The sequence below is a fragment of the Neofelis nebulosa genome, chromosome 12, assembly GCF_028018385.1.
Source record: "Neofelis nebulosa isolate mNeoNeb1 chromosome 12, mNeoNeb1.pri, whole genome shotgun sequence".
NCBI classification, from domain to species: Eukaryota; Metazoa; Chordata; class Mammalia; order Carnivora; family Felidae; genus Neofelis; species Neofelis nebulosa.
This window is the reverse complement of record NC_080793.1, coordinates 6,465,655-6,487,550: the sequence shown is the minus strand read 5'-3', so window position 1 is coordinate 6,487,550 and position 21,896 is coordinate 6,465,655. Positions and strand designations below refer to the sequence as shown.

The following is a 21,896-nucleotide window of genomic DNA, read 5'->3' as shown; positions in this document are numbered from 1 at the left end:
GGGGTGGGGGGTTGCAGGCAGAGAGAGGGAGACAAAGAATCCCAAGCAGGTTTCCACGCTTAGCCCGGAGCCCGATGCGGGGCTTGATCCCACAACCCGAGGATCATGACCTGAGCCAAAATCAAGAGTCAGACTCTTAACCAACTGAACCACCTAGGCACCCCATCTTTTTCTTTATTATATTACAGGCTCGCTTTATTTATTTATTTATTTATTTATTTATTTATTTATTTATTTATTTATTATGTATGTATGTATGTATGTATGTATGTATGTAGGCTCCCTGCCCAACAGGGGGCTTGAACTCACCACCCGATGCGGGGCTTGATCCCACAACCCGAGGATCATGACCTGAGCCAAAATCAAGAGTCAGACTCTTAACCAACTGAACCACCTAGGCACCCCATCTTTTTCTTTATTATATTACAGGCTCGCTTTATTTATTTATTTATTTATTTATTTATTTATTTATTTATTTATTTATTATGTATGTATGTATGTATGTATGTATGTATGTAGGCTCCCTGCCCAACAGGGGGCTTGAACTCACCACCCTGAGATCAAGTGTTTGCTCTACTGAATAAGCCAGCCAAGCGCCCCTCTCTTGCAGTCTTTTCTCAAATGTTGGGATACGCGGGCCTACATCCTTCTTTTTAACCACTATGATAATTCTTCATTGTAAAGAGGACTCAGCATTGATAGAAATCATTTGTTTGCTGACAGAAATTTATACTGCATTTTGACTGCTTGATTTTAGCTATTGTAAACAGAGCTGCTTTGAATATTCTTGTAGAAATATCTTTATATTTCAGCTCTAGTATTTCTGTGGGGGTAGATTCCTAGGCATGGGATTACTTAAATGGAAGGTACCAAAGAGCCCTGTATGTACAAGGTTCTGTCAGTTCACGCTACCGCCAAGTGGCGTGTAAGTGTTTGGTGTTCATTTGCACACGTACGTCACAAGGCATCACGTTGTAGGTCTTAACTTCTACCAACCTGATAAGAGAAAGGTGCCATTTCGTGTTGACTCCAAGCGTGTTTATTGTCTTTTAGTTTCAGACTTTCTCTGTAAGCCAGAAATTTTAGGAAAACTTATTTCAATACGAGTTTACTTCTCGGCGTGTATATACTCTTAAATGCGAGGAAAACTTTGGTGGTGGTAAAAATAAAGGTGTGTGCAAACAGAAAACAGGAAGAAGAGGGGAAACGTATGCATCCATAATCATGCCCTGAAACCGCACATTTTAAAGTGTACTTTTTGGGTAAAGTTTTGGTTTAGAACTTTGATAGCGATACGATGAAGTTTTAATTTTACAAGTAGTTTATTGAAAATAGAGACGACCCATTTAGAATAATCTGAAATAACTCAGAATAATCGGCCGGTGCCACATTTTCTCTAATTGGATCCTCTGTAACAAATTAACTACCCGTTTTTGTAGATTGTTTCTTCATCACTGTCATCAGAGTAATGCTTAGGTCCTTATTTGCTTTAGTGCCTTGGAGATTGTAATTGTGTTTCCACTGATTTCAGATAATAAAAGTCGACTAGGAGAGCAGGAGTTTACAACCAGCCATAGAGATAAGTACCTGAGAACAGTCCTGTGTTTTATGTCCCTGTAAACGTCTTGTGGGTGAACAGTCTTGTTTACCTAACTTGATAAGCAGTTTATTGTGGTTAGGAATATGCCATATTATCATGGTTATGTTTTTTAAAGACGTTCTCATCAAACATACACTGAAATATTAATGGATGAAATGATAGCACATCTAGGATTTGATTCTGTTGAATCCAATCTATTGATTGGAGTGAGATCCTATTTAGATGAGATTGGGGGTGGGGAGAAGTACAGAACAACACAGTGGACCGTGAGTCGATGGTTTGAAATTTCCTATAATAAAAAATGCAAAACAAACAAAAGATAGACTGGTTGGTTGGTTGTAATAAGTATGAGGTGGCCAAAACCATAGGTTGGGGTTTAAACAAACCTGAGTTTGAATACTGGCTCTGTCGCCTCCTGACGTTATGACTTTAAGCAAGTTTTGCCACTCCGAGCCTCTATTTCCTCATCCATAAAACGGACATAATAACACCTGCCTTGTAGTGTTGGCGATAAGAATGAGTGGCGGTAGGGGTGCCCGGGTGGCTCAGTTGGTTGAGTATCTGACTCTTGGTTTCAGCTCTGGTCATAATTTCAGGGTTTGTGGGATCGAGCCCTGTGTCAGGCTCTGTGCTGACAGCGGAGGCCTGCTTGCGATTCCCTGCCCCTCCCTCCATGCTCGCTCATTCTCTCTCTTTCAAAATGAACAGATAAACCTAAAAAAAGAAAAAATGAGTGCTGGTAGATAAAGCTCTTAGCATAGTACTGGCTACAAGGTCAAGTGTTTGCAGTCTCTGAAATCCTTGGGGAAACAGACATTACTGCTGTGTCAGTGCTAACAGAATTAATGGCGGCGGGTGCTTCTGGCTGCCTTAGCTGGAGCACGAGACTCTTGATCTCAGGGTTGTGAGTTCGAGCCCCATGTTGGGTGTAGAGCTTACCTTAAAATCTTACCAGAAAAAAAAGTGTGGTTGTTGAAAGTGTAATTAAATCTTCTTTGTGTCTGATATTGTCATTCTCACCCTACTCTGGCACCCGCCCTGCCTTGTGTCTCCTGTTTGCTTCCTCATCCAGTCGGACTGACCTCACTGCTCCTCCTAGGAGAGTGTCTGGAGGGAGAAATGTCACGATTCTGACTCACTCCTACCTCCTCCCCAGACGCCGGCTGGAGCACTCTGGCATAGGAGTTACGGAACAGATGGGGCATTTGTCCCAGAGTACCCAGGTCTGGAAGGAGCGTTTTTTTTTTGTATCCCTCTGCACTCAGAACTGACTATTGGCAGTTTTTTCTGGGACTGAGTATTTTTCACGTTTGGGGCCTCAGCCATTAGTGGCATCATGTGAATGTTGGTTTATTTACACTGCATCGAATCAAATGAAGTTGAATGAACAATTAGAATGGATGACCTTCCTGGTTCCTTCCAGTTTCAAAGTGTCCATGTGTCTACGGTTTGTATAGTAAAATAGGGTTTGCACAATGCCTTCCACACACACCATATTTGACACAGTGACGCGATAACTTAACACAGATGGGGGTTAGGTTAGGTGCAGGTCGTACAGATGATACTGGCAAATGGTAATACTGAACATTTTTTTTTTTTTTAATTTTTTTTGTGTTTATTTTTGAGAGAGAGAGAGAGGGAGAGAGGAAGAGAGAGAGCATGAGCAGGGGAGGGGCAGAGAGGGGGGAGACACCGAATCGGAAGCAGGCTCCAGTCTTCGAGCTGTCAGCACAGAGCCCGATGCGGGGCTCGAACTCCAAGAACCATGAGATCATGACCTGAGCCGAAGTCTGACGCTTAACTGACTGAGCCCCGCCAGGCGCCCTGATCCTTTGCCCATTTTTAAGTCAGGTTATTCGGGTTTTTTGGGGTTTTTTTTTGTTTTGCTGTTGAGTTGAGTTCCTCATGTATTTTGGGTATTAGCCCAGTATCAGATATATGATTCGCAAATATTTTCTCTCCTTTCAAAATGTTGTCTCTTCACTCTCTTGTTTTCTTTCCTGTGCAGAAGCTTTTCAGTTTGATGCCATCCCCATTTGTCTGTTTTTGCTGTTTTTTTGGTTGCCTGAGCTTTGGGTTTTACCCAATAAGTCATTGCCCAGACCAGCATCAAGAAGTTTTTTCATATGTTTTCTTCTACTAGTAGTTTTACAGTTTATAATCTTACGTTTAAGTCTTCAGTCCATTTTGAACTGATGTGTGTGCATGGAGTGGGAAAGGGTCCGGTTTATTCTTGTGTGTGAAGAGATCTAGTTTTCCCAACGCCATTTGCGGTGGGGACTGTCCTCCACTTGGTCAAAGATCCGTTGGACATACGTGTGTGGATTTATTTCTGGGCCCCTTGGGTCCTGTTCCGTCGGCCTCTGTTTTCGTGCCAGTGTCACACTGTTTGGATCACGGTGGCTTCGCAGTAGACTTTGAAACCAGGCAGTGTGATGCCTCCAGCTTTGTTCTACTCAAGAGTGCTTTGGTTATTTGGGGTCTTCTCTGGTCCCATAGGAGTTTGGGGTTGTTTGGTCTACTTCTATGAAAAATGCCGTTGGCATTTTAGTAGGGTTGACGTTGAATGCGTAAGTTGCTTTGGATAGCATTGACATTTTTACAATCGTAAGTCTTCCGATCCATGAACACAGATTATTTTTCCATTGATTTCTGTCTTCAGTTTCGCTCATCATTGTCTTTATGGTGTTCAGGGTATATATAGATCGCTCACTTCCTTTGCTAAACTTATGCCTAAGTATTTTATTGCTTTTGATGCTTGTAAAATCTTTTTTCTCTCTGTCTCTCAGATGCTTTGTTGCTAGTGTATGGAGATGCCACTGATTTTTTTTTTTTAAGTTTATTTATTTTGAGAGAGACAGAGACAGTATGAGTGGGGGAGGGGCAGAGAGAGAGAGAGAGAGAGACGCCGAGCATCCCAAGTAGGCTCCGAGATGCCAGCACAGAGCCCGATGCGGGGCTCAAATGCACGAACCGTGAGATCGTGACCTGAGCCGAAACCAAGAGTCAGACGCTTGACCAACCTCAGTGCTATTGATTTTTGTATTCTGCAGCTTCAAGGAATTCACGTATTCGTTCTAACAGCGGAAGCTTATTGTTTTCTATATAAAATAGCATGCCGTCTGTAAATAGTGACAGTTTTACATCTTCCTTTGTAGTTCGATGCCTGTTATTTGTTTTTCATGCCTGATCGCTCTGGCCAGGACTGCCAGTACTGTGTTGAATAAGCATGGTAACAGTGGGGAACCTTATTTTGTTCCCGAGCTTAGAGGACAGATCTTCTGCTTTTCACTGTTAAGGATGATGTTAGCTCTGGGCTTGTCATTTATACGGCCTTTTTTATACTGAGGTGCGTTCCTTCTGCACCTGATTTGTTGAGGGTCTTTATCACGAAATGATGTTGTATTTTTGTTGACTACTTTTTCTGCATTTATTGAGGTGATCATAGGATTTTTTTCTCCCTTCATTTTGTTATTGTGATGTATCACATTTATTGATTTGCATATATTCAGCCATCCTTGCAATCCTAGGGGTGAATCCCACTTGCTCATGGCGGATGATCCTTCCGTGTGCTGTTGAGTTCAGTTTGGCGGTCTCGTGTTACGGAGTTTCTCGTCTGCGTTCATCAGGGATATTGGCCTCTACTGTTCTTGTCTTGTAGTGTCCTTATATGGCTTTGGTTTCAGGATAAAGCTGGCCTTGTAAAATGGCTTTGGACATGCTCCTGCCTCTTCGGTTTGTTTGGAAGAAGTTGAGAGGGTTTGCTATTAATTTTGCCTTAACTCTCTTTCCTGTTTGATTGGTCTCCTTACTCATTATTAGTTTGTTCAGATTTTCTCTTTCTTTAGGAGTCAGCCTTGGGAAGTTGTGTGTTTTTAGGAATTTGTCCATTTCTTCTAGGTTGTCCAGTTTGCATTTAATATCATGTCGTGATTACCTTTGCATACTGGGAGGCAGTAGGGTGAAAATGGCTTTCGTGTCAGATCTGTGTTGCAATCCCAGCTTTACCACTGATAGTCTCTGTTGTCTTGGGCCACGATTTCACCCCTGAACCTGTGTCTGCGTCTCTACCGTGGAGCTGCCGCCCTGAATTACACTGGGCTGGGTGAGGATGGGATGCCCTGGGAAAGCCCTCGGCCCGTAACCCGTTTCTCGAAAGGTGTGGAAAATGTGGAGTTATGATGCTGTAACGAATGTTTGAAAGGAAACTTGGAGATTTTAGAGGAGTATTTCTCAAAATGTGGTTTCTGCATTATAAGTAGCCATAGTGTATGTTAAATATGATGATTTGTGTATTTTTACCATAATTTAAAAAATAATGGTACCAGGGGCACCTGGCTGGTTCAGTCGGTTAAGCGTCCGGCTCTTGATTTCGGCTCAGGTCACGATCTCGCAGTTCATGGAATCGAGCCCCGTGTTAGGCTCTGCGCTGATAGCGTGGAGCCCGCTTGGGATGCTCTCCCTCCCTCCCTCTGGCCCTCTTCCACTCGCGCGTGCACACGCACGCTCTCTCTCTAAATAAAAAGCAAAGATAAAATTATTCAAAAACATGTATTTTGTGGCAGTGTTTTATCAAGTGAAATGCTAATATAAAAGTGAGAAAAAACAATAAAGGAATGTAATGTTTAAATAGAAAAATAACTGTTCTAAGCTTGCTATTGAAACATTTTCCCCCAAACACGCAGAAAATATCTTTGGTGGACTGGATGAGTTAAGCATTTTTTTTTTTTTTTTTTAACCAGTCTTCCATTTTGCCACGTAGCATCTAAATGCTGGATAAATTAGAACAAGCATACTTGTAGGACTTAAACCTTCGTGTATAATACACATGCTAAAAAATAGTCATTATTGGCTCATAACTTGGTGAATTTCCACAACGTAAATAAACACACTTGTGCAACCACAAGAGTGTCACCAAGCACTTCCGGAAGCTCCTTCCGACCCCCTCCTGTAGCCACTGAAGTCTCTTCCTCCCAAGGATCCCCCTCACCTGACTCTATTCCCGTAGACAATTGCCCCGTGTTTGAATGGATCGTACCTACGTCGGCCTCGTTTAGCTTAGTGTTCTGTTGTGAGGCTCCGCTCGGGGCAGGAATTTGTTTATTCATTCTGTCTCTGGGGATCCTGCCAGAGCCTGAAACCGCAGTGTCCTGAGGCGTCCGTCATATGGAGTTGAATTGATTTCTCTCCCGTGCATCTAGGACTGTGCTAGTCTTGTGCCTTCGGGAGCATTGAGAAAAGAGGCACTCACATCATTCTCTTAGAATCCTGAAAAAGGATGTGAGCTTTGGCATTTTGGGTTTTGTGGTCGAGCCTTCCAGCGGATGACTTCTAATATCTTCTCTGCTTCTCTTGTCCTCCCTGGGAGTTCCCGTGTGCCGCAGGCTACTCTGTCCCACCCGGGAGTGGGAGTCCAGCGACGTTCTCTAAATGCACAGCTGGCTCCTAGGAAAATTAGGGAAACTCCTAGAGGCCAAAAAAAAAAAAAAAAAAAAAAAGACAGTGGGGGTGGGGAAGCTGCAACCTCTGGAGCCAAAGCCTTGGGTGCAAGGAGGCAGAGGGCGTGGGGTGGTCAGGGTGTGGCTGGAGCTGTGTCCCTCTCCTTAGCCCCTAATATTATAGGACCCTCAGAGCTATAGTCCTTGAATTGATGAGTGGGCTAGGAAACATAACCCTCCTAATGGCAGTAAAGTAAGTGTTTTAGCTATCGTGTAGGGGGTTACAGTTTATGATTTTTTGAAAAAAATGTTAATGTTTATTTATCTTTGAGAGAGTGCAAGCAGGGGAGGGGCAGAGAGAGAGGGAGACACAGAATCCAAAGCGGGCTCCAGGCTCCGAGCCGTCCGCACAGAGCCCGACGCGGGGCCCGAACTCACGAATGGCGAGATCGTGACCCGGGCCGAAGTCCGACGTTCAACCGACCCAGCCACCCAGACGCCCCCAGTTCCTGATTTGAATGCTATAGACTGATCCACAGCCTCTCCTCCGAGGCCTTTGGGGTTTGCGATTTTAGACTCCCTCTGATGTCCGGGAGACCCAAGTCTAGAGAGAAAATTAGCACTCACGCGAAGAAAGAGCCGGCTGTGAAAGCCAACAGAGAACACCGGAAGCAGAATTAGAGCCCCCAGAGCATCTCAGTGGATTGTAACGTAGTTTATGTTTAAAACTGGAAGAGACAAAGGGTAGAACTAAAAAACATGAGCCAGAAGCAAACAGTAACGAAAAGGACTGTGCAGATTGGAGGAAGAACCAAATGCAGGATTTAGAAAAGTGCTCGGCTTAGTGCCTTGCATCTAGAAGCTTCCTAATTAATAACTGTTAGCTTCTGAAGGTGCTCAGATTTAGGCACGTGATTCTCAACATAAAACTCCTGACTTACCCAATATGCACTGTCTTCATGGAGCCTCCGTTTTAGAAGTGTTCCCTAGAGCTTTTGTTCTTTTGGCCTTAAAATGTATTGACTTGGTTGAGATTGGAATCCCAACTTTGAGATGGCTTCAGGCGGCCGTGGTAGCACCTGACCACGTGTCGCAGTTGCAGCAGATCTCAGGGCTGTCCTGTGTCCGAGACATCGCCCTCCACCCGGCTAGTGTCTGGATTCCTGCTGCATAAGGCTTTGCTTCCTGAAACCCCATCGTGTGTGACATCATTTTAGATGCAGATGTTAAAAAATTGTATCGTAGGTCAGAAAAATAATGTCAGGTGTCCTTCATCGCCCCGCAGTGGGAGGAGCCGGGTAGGTGCATAAAACTCTCATAGGAAGATTTATATAAATGAGTGTATTCTCGGAGCACCTTTGGCCACTTTTCCCCTCCCCCCTCCCGTCCCCTCCCCCATCACGTTTTGAGTGCCTCCTGATGCCAGGCCTTGTGCCAGCGGGAAGCTTGTGAGGATGACTAAAACATTGTTCCTCCTTCCCGGGCAGTCACATTCCGCTTGACCACCAAGTCTGCCCCTGGGGCCCTTACAAATGCACGGGGATGAATGGAATCTATTGTATGCCTCTTTCTGCAAAACTGTTGCTATCTTATGAATTTCTGATGAGTCTGCTTCAGCTTTTGGAGCAGGAAGGTATATGTATTGTACATATTGCCAAATACATGGAAACGTGAGCTAGCTAGCTAGATACTGTAGTTTTTCAGGCAATAAATCGGTTAAATAAATCAAGTTAACTTCTCCCTTTGACTCATTCCACCACGGCAAATCTTTCTAGGACGATGTGAGGCATAAGGTTCATCTGAACACCTTTGGATTCTTCAAGGACGGGTACATGGTGGTTAATGTCAGTAGCCTTTCAGTGAATGAACCTGAAGGAGCCACAGACAAGGACACAACCGTAAGTGCCTTCCAGGAGGTCAAGGGCTTTACCCGTTTCTGTGGTGTAGATGAGAGCTTCACCCCCCCCCCCCCACTTAAATATGAAGTATCCCAATGTAGAGAAAATTAAACTTGGGGGCGGGCATCAGATAGTTTTATTTTTTAACACTTAAGTTGTGATTCTTGAATAATTTTTCGTAACTGGGGTTGCTTCTTACAAAATGAATGCTCAGAAGACCAAGAGAAGGCTGGGCCAAAGAAGCGCCTTTTCTGCTCCTTGAGTAAGAGAGGTGTGGATGCCAAAGCTCCGCGTGGACACTTACCTCTGCCCTTTCCACCCCCTCTTAGATTGGATTCAGCCTGGACCGTACAAAGAACGACGGGTTTTCTTCCTACCTGGTGAGCATCCCTTGCGTGACCCGGTTCCCCTCATCACTTTGAGCCCAAGACGCTGGGCGGGAGCCTCCTGCTTTTGTCACTGCTGTGTTCCTGGCGGTGGGGGCTGCTTTGACTCCCTGGCATCTCTGAGCACCCACAGCTGTGTGGTCTGGGGCGGAGCACGGGTCACTTGCTTGCCTTGGTCCTGAAAACTTTCTGTTCTTATTCTGACGTGAGTGAATGAGATGATGTACCCCCGGGGCTTCCTTTCTCAGGATGAAGATGTGAATTACTGTATTTTAAAAAAAAAGTCCATCTCCGTCACCCTTCTAATCCTAGACATCTCCAGAAGCGAGTAAGTAATTGCAGTGTTCCTTCAGTCCCATCCTAGAGGAGACTCAGGGGGAGTTGCGTAGCTACGCTGACGTTCGCGGAGCGTCTACCGGATACTGGGCCGAAGGCGGGACGTCAAGAACATGATGAGGGGGACAGAGGCGCCGCCCCCGAGAAGCGTGCAGATTAATGACGGAGACCCAACGGCAATACACGTGGTCACAGCGATATAGACAGGAAGTTGGGCGGAGAAACGGGACTTAGAGAAGAGGAGGGAAGGCTTCAGGCAACCGTTGGCTCCTTGGCAGGACGGGGGTCTGCTGAGCGGGGAGAAGGGAGGGAATGCACGTTCGGCAGGCCGCGCATAGTGCCCGCTGCCCCTCACGTGCCCTCCCAGAGTTCCCTTTAACATCTTACTTGGTGTTTTACCCCTCGCTCCACTTCCCTTGTGCGCCAGTTCGTTGAACACATGGTAGACACTAAGGGGGAAAATACGTTCATCAGAGCCGTGTGGTCGCTGGGAATGTAAGCTTCGGAGTGAGAATGTCAGGTCCTCATCCGGCTGCTTCCGGCCTCACCACTCTTGCTTGGGCAAGTTATTAACCTCCCCGAGCCCCCATTTCAGCAGGTGTACAAAGCAGACAGTAGAATCCACATCAGGGACCTCGTAAGGACTACCTGAGATGATGGGTTTGGACCCCGGGACAGTGTGTAACACGGGGCACTCAAAGGGCCCTAGCATTCCTTTGAACTTGTTTACTTTTCTCTTATTTGAATTTAGGGTGAGAGTAAGATCTCCACCAGACGCTGGTACCCAGCTACCAAAGATCATCTTCAGCAAGGATGAGAAAGTCCTTGGCCAGAGCCAGGAGCCTGGTGTTGACCCTGTTCCGGCGGGCAACCAGACTCAGCAGAAACAAGGTAAACTGTAAGGTGGAGAAGAGCATTTTCTTTACCACCCTGCTTCGTAGATTCTTCTTTGTCCCCAGGTAAAAACCACACACAGTCATAGCATTATTTCATTTTGGAGCTTGTCCAAAAATAAATAACCATCAAAGAAAAAGGTGGAAACTGGGGGAAAGGAGAAACAGAACAGTAATTTCTCTGACCTTGTTGTGTTAGAATTTTAGTATTTCTGTTTTCTTTTTCTTTTCTTTTCTTTTTTTTTTTTTTTAAAGTTTATTTTTGAGAGAGTGAGAGAGAGCCCTTACACAAGTGAGGAAGGGGCAGAGAGAGAGAAAAACCCAAGCAGGCTATGCACCAGCCCAGAGCCCACTGCGGGGTTCGAACTCAGGAACTGTGAGATCATGACAGTTGAAGTTAGAGCTGAAGTTAGAGGCTTAACCGACTGAGCCATTCAGGTGCCCCCATATTTCTGTTTTCTTCTGAGCTGTTTCCTGGGTGGGTCTAGAACATTTGATTTTTATTTCTCGTAAAAATTCTTTTAATGTTTATTCATTTTTGAGAGACAGAGTGCAAGCGGGGGAGGGCCAGAGAGAGAGGGAGACACGGAATCTGAAGCAGACTCCAGGCTCTGAGCAGTCGCACAGAGCCCAATGCAGGACTCGAACCCATGAACCGTGAGATTGTGACCTGAGCCAAAGTCGGAGGCTTAACCGACTGAGCCACCCAGGCGCCCCTGATGTTTAAAAGTCATAGTCATGTTTGTAATTTCCTAAGCGTCCCTGTTCACTCAACTTTAAGATAGTTCATTCTTACCAGCCATCCCATTATATGGATACTGTAACTTGCTCAAGCTTTCCCCTTAAGGAGACGTGTTTCCATTGTCATGCTATTATAAATATTGCTGCACTGGAGGTTCTTTATTTTAGAACTTTGGTCATTTCTAGAACTTTCTTTAGGATGGGTTCCCTGAACTGGAATATTCGGTTCAAAGGATATGAGTACTGAGAGAATATTGGTACTGTTTTCAGCTCCTTTCCAAATGAGTTGTATGAATTGATACTCCTTTGGGAAAATATATAAGAATAGTGCCCACATCACCTTGTCCTAGCCAGGACTGGGATTTTGGTGTGTGTTTGTTTGTTTTGGACCCAAAGTAAAAGGCAAAAAGGACTCCTGTTTGGGTATTTACTCTTAACTACCGAGGTTGCACTTTTCCTCCATATGTTGATTAACCAGTTTATATTTATTGCCTCTTTTATTAACTGTCAGGTTTATCTGATAGTTTAGTTCTTAAAGAGAACTTACTCTTTATTATTGACACTTTTTTTTCTCAGTGTGTCAAAACTCTAATCCCAATTAAAAGACATACAGAAACGTTGCCTTTGCGTGATGGTGCAGTTTAGTGTCTGCGTACATTTCCTCCTCGTGCTGGTTTCTCATGCTCACGTACACATTCGCTGCACGGAAAGTATCCTTTTCCTATTTTTATTTTGAAACTCTCTCCCTATAGCGAGGTTGAGATCCTGTCTTCCCCATGAAGATATCTTAAATAAAAATAAGGCCCAGATGCCCTCTCTGTTCCATGAAAGAAGCCATTAGCAATCTTAACACTCCCTGCTGTCGGGAGAAAGCATCAATTATGCTACTGTTGTTTGCTATGAATTTTTCCGTATGTGTAAATAGATGTCATACACACACACACACACACACACACACACACACACATATTTTGTTGTTGTTTATTTTGAGAGGGAGAGAGTGTGTGTGTGCATGCAGAAACAGGGGAGGGGCAGAGAGAGAGAGAGGGAGAGAGAGAAGATCCCCAAGCAGGCTCCACGCTGTCAGCACAGAGCCTGATGTGGGGCTGGAACTCAGGAACCATGAGATCGTGACCTAAGCCAAAATCAAGAGTCGGATGTTAACCGACTGAGCCACCCAGGCACCCCGTGTGTACGTATTTTGAAACAATGATCTGTTTTTAAATGTGATTACTTAGAAAATGAGGAAGGTCACTCCGTGTGGCATCTCTGGCAATAACATACACTAGATTATTCAGAGATGAGTTTCCCTGTTGGGACTGAATGTTATCCTTTGTTAGAGAGCATTTATGGGGCGCCTGGGCGGCTCAGTCGGTTAAGCGTCCGACTTCGGCTCAGGTCATGATCTCGTGGTTCGTGAGTTTGAGCCCCGCGTCGGGCTCTGTGCTGACAGCTTGGAGCCTGGAGCCTGCTTTGGATCCTGTGTCTCCCTCTCTCTCTGCCCCTCCCCTACTCGTGCTCTCTCTGTCTCTCAACACTAAATACACCTTAAAAAAAATTAGAGAGCATTTATACGCTCCAATTTGCTGCTTCTGCAATTGAAGAATCGTTTTAGAATCTGAGGAGTTGGCATTCTACAAGATACCATACGGCCTCACCTTGTTTGTTTGATTTATTTGATACTAGACAAGCTAGAGCCTTGTAACGTGAAAGTAATATATCTAAGAGCTGAATCATGCAGTAACATCTTTTAAATGTTTCTGCTTCTAGACGGTGGAAAGTCTAAAAGAAGTACGGTAGATTCCAAGGTAAGAACTGACCACCCACTGCTCAGCTTTTCTGCGTGTATTTGTAGCTGTGTGTACATGTGTGTGGCTGTATATGTAAGTGACTGTAGGCGGGGATACGAATGTGGGTATGAACGTCTAGACATACACGTAAGCAGGTACACACAGGTGCGCGTGCCTACCCCACGGGGCGTTGCTCTCTGTCGGGAGAGCTGTTACTACACTGGAAGAATAAGCATGACAGGTGCCGGGCGCCGGCCTGTGGGAAATAGAAGGTGTGCCTTGAGCAGAGAGGGGGATCTTAGTTAATGTAGGTCCAGACAATAGAGGCTGTTTATTGATGCACCCAAAATAGGAAGTCCTCAGGAGTTCTTGGTCAGGAGAGACTGATACGGACGGTGTTTGGGGCAGACGTTGCCCTGCAAGTAATGTGCAGAGGAGCCTGGGAGTGGGGGAGAGTGGAATCAGGAGGACCCGGAAGAGCGCCCGCCGTGATAACACACGGTGCCCTGACAGCGTCGCGAGGGTCTGCAGCCAGAGCAGAACCTTGGAATGGGAAGCAAGGGCTGGGGGCGAGGCAGGGGAGGGAGGTGTGTATCTTCTACTGTTTGTAGTAGACGAAGAGATAGTAGAAATCGCGGAAGGAAAAACCGGCAGCGTTTGGGTTTGGGGTATCTTGAATTTTCCGCGGGGGGGCACCCGGACGGCAGCGCTTCGTCGGAACCGATGCGTTGAAGGGTGACCGTCATACGGTTAAGTGCACACTTTGAAAAGTTTCGCCCTAAGCGTCCACCTGTGAACCCGCCACCACGATCGAGACCGTGCACCCATTCACGGTCCTGCAGGTTCCTCCTCCCACGCCCGGCAACCGCCGATCCGCCTCTGCAGATCAGTAACGCAGAGCTTTGTAGAAGTGCCTTATGCAGCCCGCGCCCCGGTTGTCGTCTTTGACTCCGCGTGACCGTTTTGAGTTCGGCCATGTTGTTGGCTGTATCCGGAGTCCCTTCCTTTCCGGTGCTGAGAACTTGTCGGTTGCGCCGATGGCAGTAGGCCGGTGGTTTGAAATCGGGAATGGCGTCCAGGTGGTGTGTCGGGGTGTGACCTGGGCAGGCATCCGTAGTCTTGCTGAAGCCGTAAGAGCAGAGATGTGCTCCGGGGTGGGGGTGGGGGTGGGGGCGAGATCGGGAGGGCGGGGGCAGGGAGTAGGGGGTTAGCGGGGAGGCAGAAGAGACGGCAGGGAATAGGAAGTAGGTGAGGAGGAATTCCCATTCTCTGGGAAAGGGGATCTCAGACATCTTGAAAGGATGGTGAGTTTTATTTTCAGAGAGCTTTTGAAGGTCAGCCAACTCCGGATTTTTTTAAAAGGATGTGTTTTTGGTTTCGTTTTTCCACTTCCATTTTTATGAGCATACGTTTTTTGCCAGTGTCCTCCTAAAACAGGCGATTGTGTTTCGTTTTTTGTTTTTTAGGCCACGGGAGAAAAATCCTTTTCTGTTCACAATAGCGATGGGGCAGTTTCTTTCCAGGTATGTATTCTCTTGGAGTCATCTCCGTAGGATTTATCCCTACAGCGTAAATGGGTGAATTTGTGAAGGAAGTTTGAGTTTAGGAATGATAGTTTAGGCATGCTACACATCGGTCACTCGAACGCGGTAGCTCTTTCCCTGGCAAACCTGCAAGGTGGACACGGTTACCCACCGCTTGCCAGATCATGTCTCTGAGAATGAGCCACTTTGTGAGTGTCCAGCGTGAGCGACAGGGTCCAGATTCCAGCCCACATCTGCCCGGCTGTCCCCACACCTCTGCCTCTTTAATCCCGTGCTGCCCCCTGTTCAGAGTGTTCTAGAAGCACAGAATTCTGTACCTAGGAAGACCTGTGGTGATCATGGACGATGCTGGTAGGACTTGAGAGATGAATTCACCGGGGCCCTAGGCCTTGAGTGACCGGCCCAGCGGGTCCCGCTGTTCGGTGCACGAGAGCACGTGTGGCAGCCTGACAGCCTTGGGTGGGGTCCAGCGCCCACTTACTTACTAGGTGGTGACCTCAGACAACTCAGTTAACTCCTGAATCTTGCTCTCCAATCATCTGAAAGTGAAACATGATGGAACCTATCTCATAGAGCTCTTGTAAGTATCATTTTTAAAGATATAAAAGTGCTTTGTGAAACACTATGCAAATAATCTTTTATCGTGAATTTGTAAGAATCGCGGTCTCTTTTCTAAGCAGTTTTCATTGATTGAGGTCTAATTTGCTTCGAGTGAAATGCACAGTGCTTACACACGCAATTTGATCAGTTCTGGCAAAGGCACACACCCATGTAACCCACTTTCTGTTGAGATTTCCGGTATTTTTATCACCTCAGCGCCCCCCATCCCTGCATCCACTGTCCTGATTTCTTTCAGCATAGATCATTTTGCCTCTGTAAACAATTTTATATGTTCTTTAAATTTAGTACCCCCAGGTTTTAGTAGCTAATTGAGAGCCCGTGGACGCTCGTCTGCTCAGAACCCTTGGCGGCTTCCCATCTGCCTCAGAGCAAAAGCCTCGAGCCCTTCCCGGCCTGCAAGGCCACGTGGTCTGGCTGCCGTCTTGTCTGTGACCTCGGCTCCTGTTTTCTGCTCCAGCCGCGGAAGCCACCTTGCTGCTCCCTCCCAGAACCGATCAGGCCCGAGCCTCTGCTGTGGCTGTGCCCCTAGTGGGAATGCTTGTCCCTCAGAATCCACATGATTAATTTCTTCCTCTTTCAAGCCTTTGCTCGAACATGATCATCTCACCAAAGCTTCCTGCGTTCGCCCTGTTTTAAACGCGGCTCCCTTCCTCCCCCTGTCCCTGCAGGCTTCCCCTTAGCACTTCACCTTTTTGCAACCTGCCGTGTACTCTGCTTATTTATTATGCTGATGTTCTGTTGCTCCCGTTAGAAGGTAGCCCTAAGGGAGAGGTTCTTTTAAATCTGTTTTATTACTGATGTATGTAAAGTCCCTAACCTCGGGCCCGGCCCATAATAGGCTGTGTCCATTAGTAATCATGGAGCCGAGTAACTGGGTCCCAGGCGTGGCGCTGAGCGCTTACACGTTGTCGTTACCCCAGTTCATCCTTCCAGCACCTCTGTGAGGTAGGCACTGTTACCATTCCCCTTTTACAGATGAGGAGACTGAGGCTCAGAGAGGTTAAGTAACTTGTCCAAGGGGAGGATTCAAACCCAAGTTTGTCTGACTCCAAGGCCCATGTGTTTAACCACTTTGTTCACTGCCTCCTTAAGAAAATACAAAAGGTACTTTCCTTTTTTCCTTCTCTCATTTTAAAATGCTTGCTAATACAGTAAGCTTTTTGAAATTTCTTTAAGCCGTTTCTTTTAAAATCACCAAGGAAAGAAAACGTGGTGGGATTTACACATTTGTCACTTACTGACGCTCTGTGTCAGGGTGGGTGTCGTGGGGAAGCAGCTCGTGTGATGGTTAAGAACGTTGAGATAACCAGTTTGCAGGGTTCTCGGGATCAATGCGACAGGCAGTGGATGGCCAGTCTGCCTTCTCTCTGGCTTCCCTTCTCCTCGTAAAGAAGTCGGTAGATGACCCCTTGCCTTGCTGTTCGCTAATTTTGGACAAGGCAGTCACTGTGAGCCTTTCTACCCCATCCACGGAGCAGGAATGATAGTTTGTCTGCCTAAAGCAGGAAGGGGACCGTTAGGCCTTATTCCTACTCTAGAATGTACATTCGTGCTTGATTTTGTTTGCGGGTCAGGTGCCTCCTGTGATCGGCCATGATATTTCTGCTGACTTTTTTAGAAATTTCTATTTCTTAGAATCTTCATGGGCATCTTACTTTTGGAACTAAAAGTTACCAAGACGTTAAGAGTTTTCTGGCTACCCTGCGTGGACTAAGACATACACTCTGACGTTGACAGCTGAGCTTGGGAGATGATTTGACAAAGGAACGATTCCAGCTTGAATACCTTCGGTCTCTTATTTCCGTCTTCTCGTCAGATACCTGTTTTTTTCCCTATCCTGTCTAAGTGGACCTTTGTAACCACCAGCGGGGGCCAGAAATAGAACAGTGCCAGCACCCCAGAAACCCCGTGTGACCTTCACATCCCTTCCCAACTGTTAGGAGAGATGTTATAGCCCCGTCAGTTCCTCGCTTCTCCTTATGGTTTATCGTGTATCTGTGTAGCCCTCAAGAACGTATCTTAGGCTTGTAGCAAAATGCTTTTGACCAAGGAGTCGTATTTTCTAATCTTATCTACAAAATGTCTTTGGATTTACGTTAAACTCCGTTTGAACACCTGAAACATGCAAGAAACAGGAAAGTGTGCAAATGTAGAAAATACGGCCTGTGTCCCCGTTGTCTGAAATTACAGGTATACGTTTTAACGAGGGAGTGTTGGTCCTCTGCCTTTTCAAGTAGCAGGCGGGCCTCCTTCCTTTTTCGGGAGTTTTTTGTTTGTTTGTTTTTGTTTTTGTTTTTAACCTAAAAGAGCAAGGCGACACGTCGACTGAAAAGTAGGTACCTGCATCGTAGGTCATCCCTGCGGCCCCCAGCCACACCTCCCACAGCTGGGGAGTCTGTGACAAAACCAGGGTGGTGGGGAGCCGACCGTAGACCCTAGGTAGTGGGCACGCGGGTACTCACCAGCCACTTCCGTCCCCTTTCCTGTCGCCTGGACAGAGACCGAATCGCAGAGGAAGAAAACACCTGTTTGGTCTCTGCCCTGGGGGAATTCGGTTAGGTAACTCGTCTGTCTGTGTGTGTTTCCGCCCTTAGCATCCCTGATCTCTTCCTAAGATTGAAACACGTCGCCGGGGATCTGGGCATATTCTGAAATTTCTGTCCTCTCCACTTACAGTTTTTCTTTAACATCAGCACCGATGACCAGGAAGGCCTCTACAGTCTTTATTTTCACAAATGCTCCGGGAACGAACTGCGGTCTAGCGACGAGCTCTCCTTCAGCCTTGATGTGAGTACTGCGCAGAAGGTGTTCCACGTGGGTTTTGTCAGCCCCGTAAAACGTGAGGCGTTTGTTTCTTTGTAAGAGTGGGTTTTAACAACCCTTGAAACGGAGTCGGAGAAAAAAATGGCCGGAATCTCACCTCTGCAGAGGATTCCTAAGCTAGAAAATACAAAGCAGTTTGGGGTGTTTTTACACTTTACGCCGTGCGTTAGGAGTGTGGCTACCTGCCGGTACTTTCTTCGGCCCGAGTGAAGCAGCTGAGGCGACAGACTGCTGGCTGTGGGGTGATCTGTTCTTGAAAAAGAAAAAATTAATCTCACGTTCGTTGCAGATTGAGATCACAGAGAAGAACCCTGACAGCTACCTCTCGGCGGGAGAGATCCCTCTCCCTAAATTATACATCTCTATGGCCTTTTTCTTTTTCGTTTCTGGGACCATCTGGATTCACATCCTTCGAAAACGACGGTAAATTGTTACTTCCTTGAGCCATCCAGCTTAGAGTATGTTGAGATGTGTGTAATTTCACCTTTTGCTGGCTTCTGTGCCTGGGGGGCATTGGCTCTAGCAACCCTGCCCTCCTCAAAGGGCATCTTCCCTGAAACAGGGAGACTTTGCAGTGTGTGGAGGGGCTTGGCATGCCGTGGTGTTTTCTTCCCTTTGCTTTGTTTATTTCTTTATGTTTAAGATTTGTTTTTAACGTTTTCATTTATTTTTGAGAGAGACAGAGCATGAGCAGGGGACGGGAAGAGAGAGAGGGAGACACAGAATCTGAAGCAGGCTCCAGGTTCTGAGCTGTCAGCACAGAGCCCGACGTGGGGCTCAAACCCACAAACCGTGATCTGACGTTCTGAGCCGAAGTGGGGCACTGAACTGACTGAGCCACCCAGGCGCCCCCCCTCCCTCTTTGCTTTGTTTAAACAGCAGGTCCAAGTATTTTGATGATTCAGGGGCTGTTTGTTCATGAGGAGGAGGAGAGTGGCAGGGAGCCACAGCCTGGCTGAGAGCGTAGCATTACTGCCCGGTGCTCGATATTGCCCGTCTACCGGGCAGAGGTGTTGGCTTCCAGAGACTTGTCACTGGAGGAAAAACTTCAAAGCCCACCTGCCCGGCTCTTGGCCTCTCTTCTGAAACCCGAAGGCTTTATCTGCCTGTACTCGGTTCTTGAAGGGAGCAGCTGCACGTGTGTGTGGGACCAGCGTTTAATTCTGTCTCCTTTCCCCCGAAAAACAGAATAAAATACTACTTTTCAGTTAGAGAACAGTATGAGCATTTGTTACATAAGATCTGTAAACTAAGTAAAGGACGGTATATGCTTATGGCATTGTAACGTGGCGTCATTTAAATTCATAAGATAATTAGGCATCCCAAATACCGAATACCTCTTTCTGTGGAGCATTGGGCAGAAATCGAGACCTCTTCAGTCCCCGGGGGCCTGTCTTCTGGCAGACATGCTCAGCTGGGGTAGTGAGCTCGGGCCGGGGCAGTGCAGGCTCTGGTTTGTTTTAAGATTTGGATTGATGGAAAGAGCCACTCGTCTACTTGTGAAGGACCGTGCATGGTTGTGTTTGGGGTAATCAGTCAGGTGGCCATTCATAAGAAAACAAGAATCTTAACCAATTCAGGCTATAAAAAGGTTTTTCAGTGAAGTGTTGATTCTTCCTTTATTAGAAAAACCAGGACTGGGACCCAGAGACCCAATTCCAGGTGTAAACACAGGCCGCTCCCACCTCTGTGTCTCGCTTCACTCCCTGGGCCACAAAACTGGGACGGGGTCATTGCCCTGCCTTCCTCTGAGTGTCTTAGAACCTTAGGTGTGTTGTGTGATTCCCACCCCCCTTCCCCCCAAATCCTGTGCGCCAGAGGACTTTGCAAATCAGGGCACTATGCAAATGCGAGGTGCATACGAAATACCTGAGCAGACAGGTGCTCAGGGGTATTTCAGTTTCTGTTTATTTAGCGATGAGACCGTCCCTGTCGCTGGTCCGCTTACATGAGATGACGGTGAGTTTTAACTGTGGTCAGAAGAGGCGCACCTGCTGCGCGCAGCACGTGTGTAGTTCACGGCACTTCGCGTGGAAGGGGAGGACAGACAGCCGCTCGCTTTCCAGTGCCTGCTCCCTGCCCAGTCCAGCGCTGGATGCGGGTTCTGTCTGCTCACCTTCCACCTCCTGGAGGTGGGCGATGCCCCATCTTCAGCTGAGGTTACTGGGGGCCGAGAGGGGTGAAGGTTGGCAGGGTAGAACCCGTGTCCGAGCCAAGTTACTGGGGCTCTCTTTCGAGCCTCTTATCCCTCCCGTGTCATCACCGCCCCGGCCGCTGGCGCTTCGAGCAGGATTGCAGGTCGAGGGGGCCGGGGTGTGTGAGCGAGCGGTTCTGCGCTCTGGGTAGGTGTCGTCGCCACGCTGGAGTGGCAGACTCGTCTGGCCTTGACTTCCTTTTTGACCTTGGAGTAGGTAGACGTCGGAAGGGAAAGGACGGGGGGGAAATCGGCCGGAAAGGGAGCGTGCGTCAGTTTGTGACACACCCTCCTTATCGGTCTGTGCCAGGCCCCTGTTCTTCATTTCCCCTTCGTCCCGACCCCCGACCCCTCTCTCGTTCCTTCCCGGCTGCTCCGGTGCACGTGATGTGTGTTGTTGGGCGTGGGTGTGTTTACTGTTCCTGCATGTTTGTGACTTTCGTAAACCATGCCAGCTCTAGATTGCCGTTCGTACCGTTTGTCACGCAGTAGTAGCTGTTTCAAGGCCTAGTCACACTGCCGTGTGTCCGTCCGGTTCGTTCATTTTTGGCTACCCCATAGTGCGCATCCCCACGTTTTACTCACCCATCGCTTTGGTGAGGGACCCCTCCCTCGGCCTCCCCCCCCCCCCCCGCCCCGGGCCCCCCAACCGTGTTGTCATGACCTCCCACCCCCTCCCTGGCCTGTCCCCTTATGGCTCCGTGCAGCCTCTGAGGTGCGCTCCCAGAAGGAGGTGTGCTGGGCAGGGGGTAAAGTCTTCCTTGATTTCGTTAAGCGCCCGCCACCAGATGGCCCGTACCAGCTTCTACTCCTGCCAGCGGTGCAAAGGGTCCCTGTTTCCCCAGACACCACTGGCATCTTATTTTTGGGTATAAACTGGAGCTTCATTCTATTTTGCATTTCTCTGACCACTAGTGACGTGAAATCTCCTTCCGGGGCCTTGTTAACCATCTGGGTTCCCCTCCTTGTGACCGTCTCTATGCTTTGCACATTTTCTTTGGGTTTTCTGTCATTTTCTTGTCGCTTTACATGCGTTTCTTGCATAGTTTGGACATCGATCCTTTGTCTGTCCCAGACATGGCAAATTTCTTCCCCCAGTCTGTTAAACCTACCTGTGGTATTCGTTGTTGAACGGAAGTCTTTCATATTAACGGAGTCAAAGCTGTCTAATCTTGGGCGGGGCTTCTTGGAAGAAGCCTTTTCCTACTCCAGGGTCACAAAGGATGTAAGTTATGTTTGGCAGTGAAATCCATCTGGAGTCCTTCTTTATGTAAATGTGAAGTGGGGACACAGCTGCACACACACAGACGCACGCACACGCACACACAGGATTGGGCGGATTTTCCCCATGCCAGTTATTAAATGGTCCATCCTTCTCCAGCCGGTTGGCTGCCCCTCGTCTGTCGTAGGCCAAGCCTCCATACACGCAGGAATCCGTTTCCAAGCTCTCGGTTCTGTTGGCTTATTTGTCGGACGCTGTACCCCTTCCACACTTTTTGCTGCTGTGGCTTCGCAGAATGTCTTGCTGTCTGAGAGCGTGACTTTCCTCCGTAGCTCTTACTCAAGTCTCCGTGTACTTTCATAGTTTTAAATCTGTCTCCAAAAGCGTCTCGTGTCCCATTAGGTTAGTTC

The 21,896-nt window shown here is 47.3% G+C and overlaps 1 protein-coding gene across 3 annotated transcripts in view; it reads left to right on the top strand.

Moving 5' to 3' along the window:
• GPR107 (G protein-coupled receptor 107) overlaps positions 1–21,896 on the top strand; it is a 70,700-nt gene that overhangs the window by 14,219 nt on the left and 34,585 nt on the right. For all 3 annotated transcript variants that reach the window (XM_058693815.1, XM_058693816.1, XM_058693814.1), the window contains exons 2-9: positions 8,814–8,936; positions 9,266–9,316; positions 9,571–9,650; positions 10,410–10,549; positions 13,063–13,100; positions 14,549–14,605; positions 17,924–18,034; positions 18,360–18,493. In XM_058693815.1, the coding sequence (XP_058549798.1) occupies positions 8,871–8,936; positions 9,266–9,316; positions 9,571–9,650; positions 10,410–10,549; positions 13,063–13,100; positions 14,549–14,605; positions 17,924–18,034; positions 18,360–18,493 (677 nt within the window). In that variant the 5' untranslated portion in view covers positions 8,814–8,870. The remainder of the gene's footprint in view (positions 1–8,813; positions 8,937–9,265; positions 9,317–9,570; positions 9,651–10,409; positions 10,550–13,062; positions 13,101–14,548; positions 14,606–17,923; positions 18,035–18,359; positions 18,494–21,896) is intronic.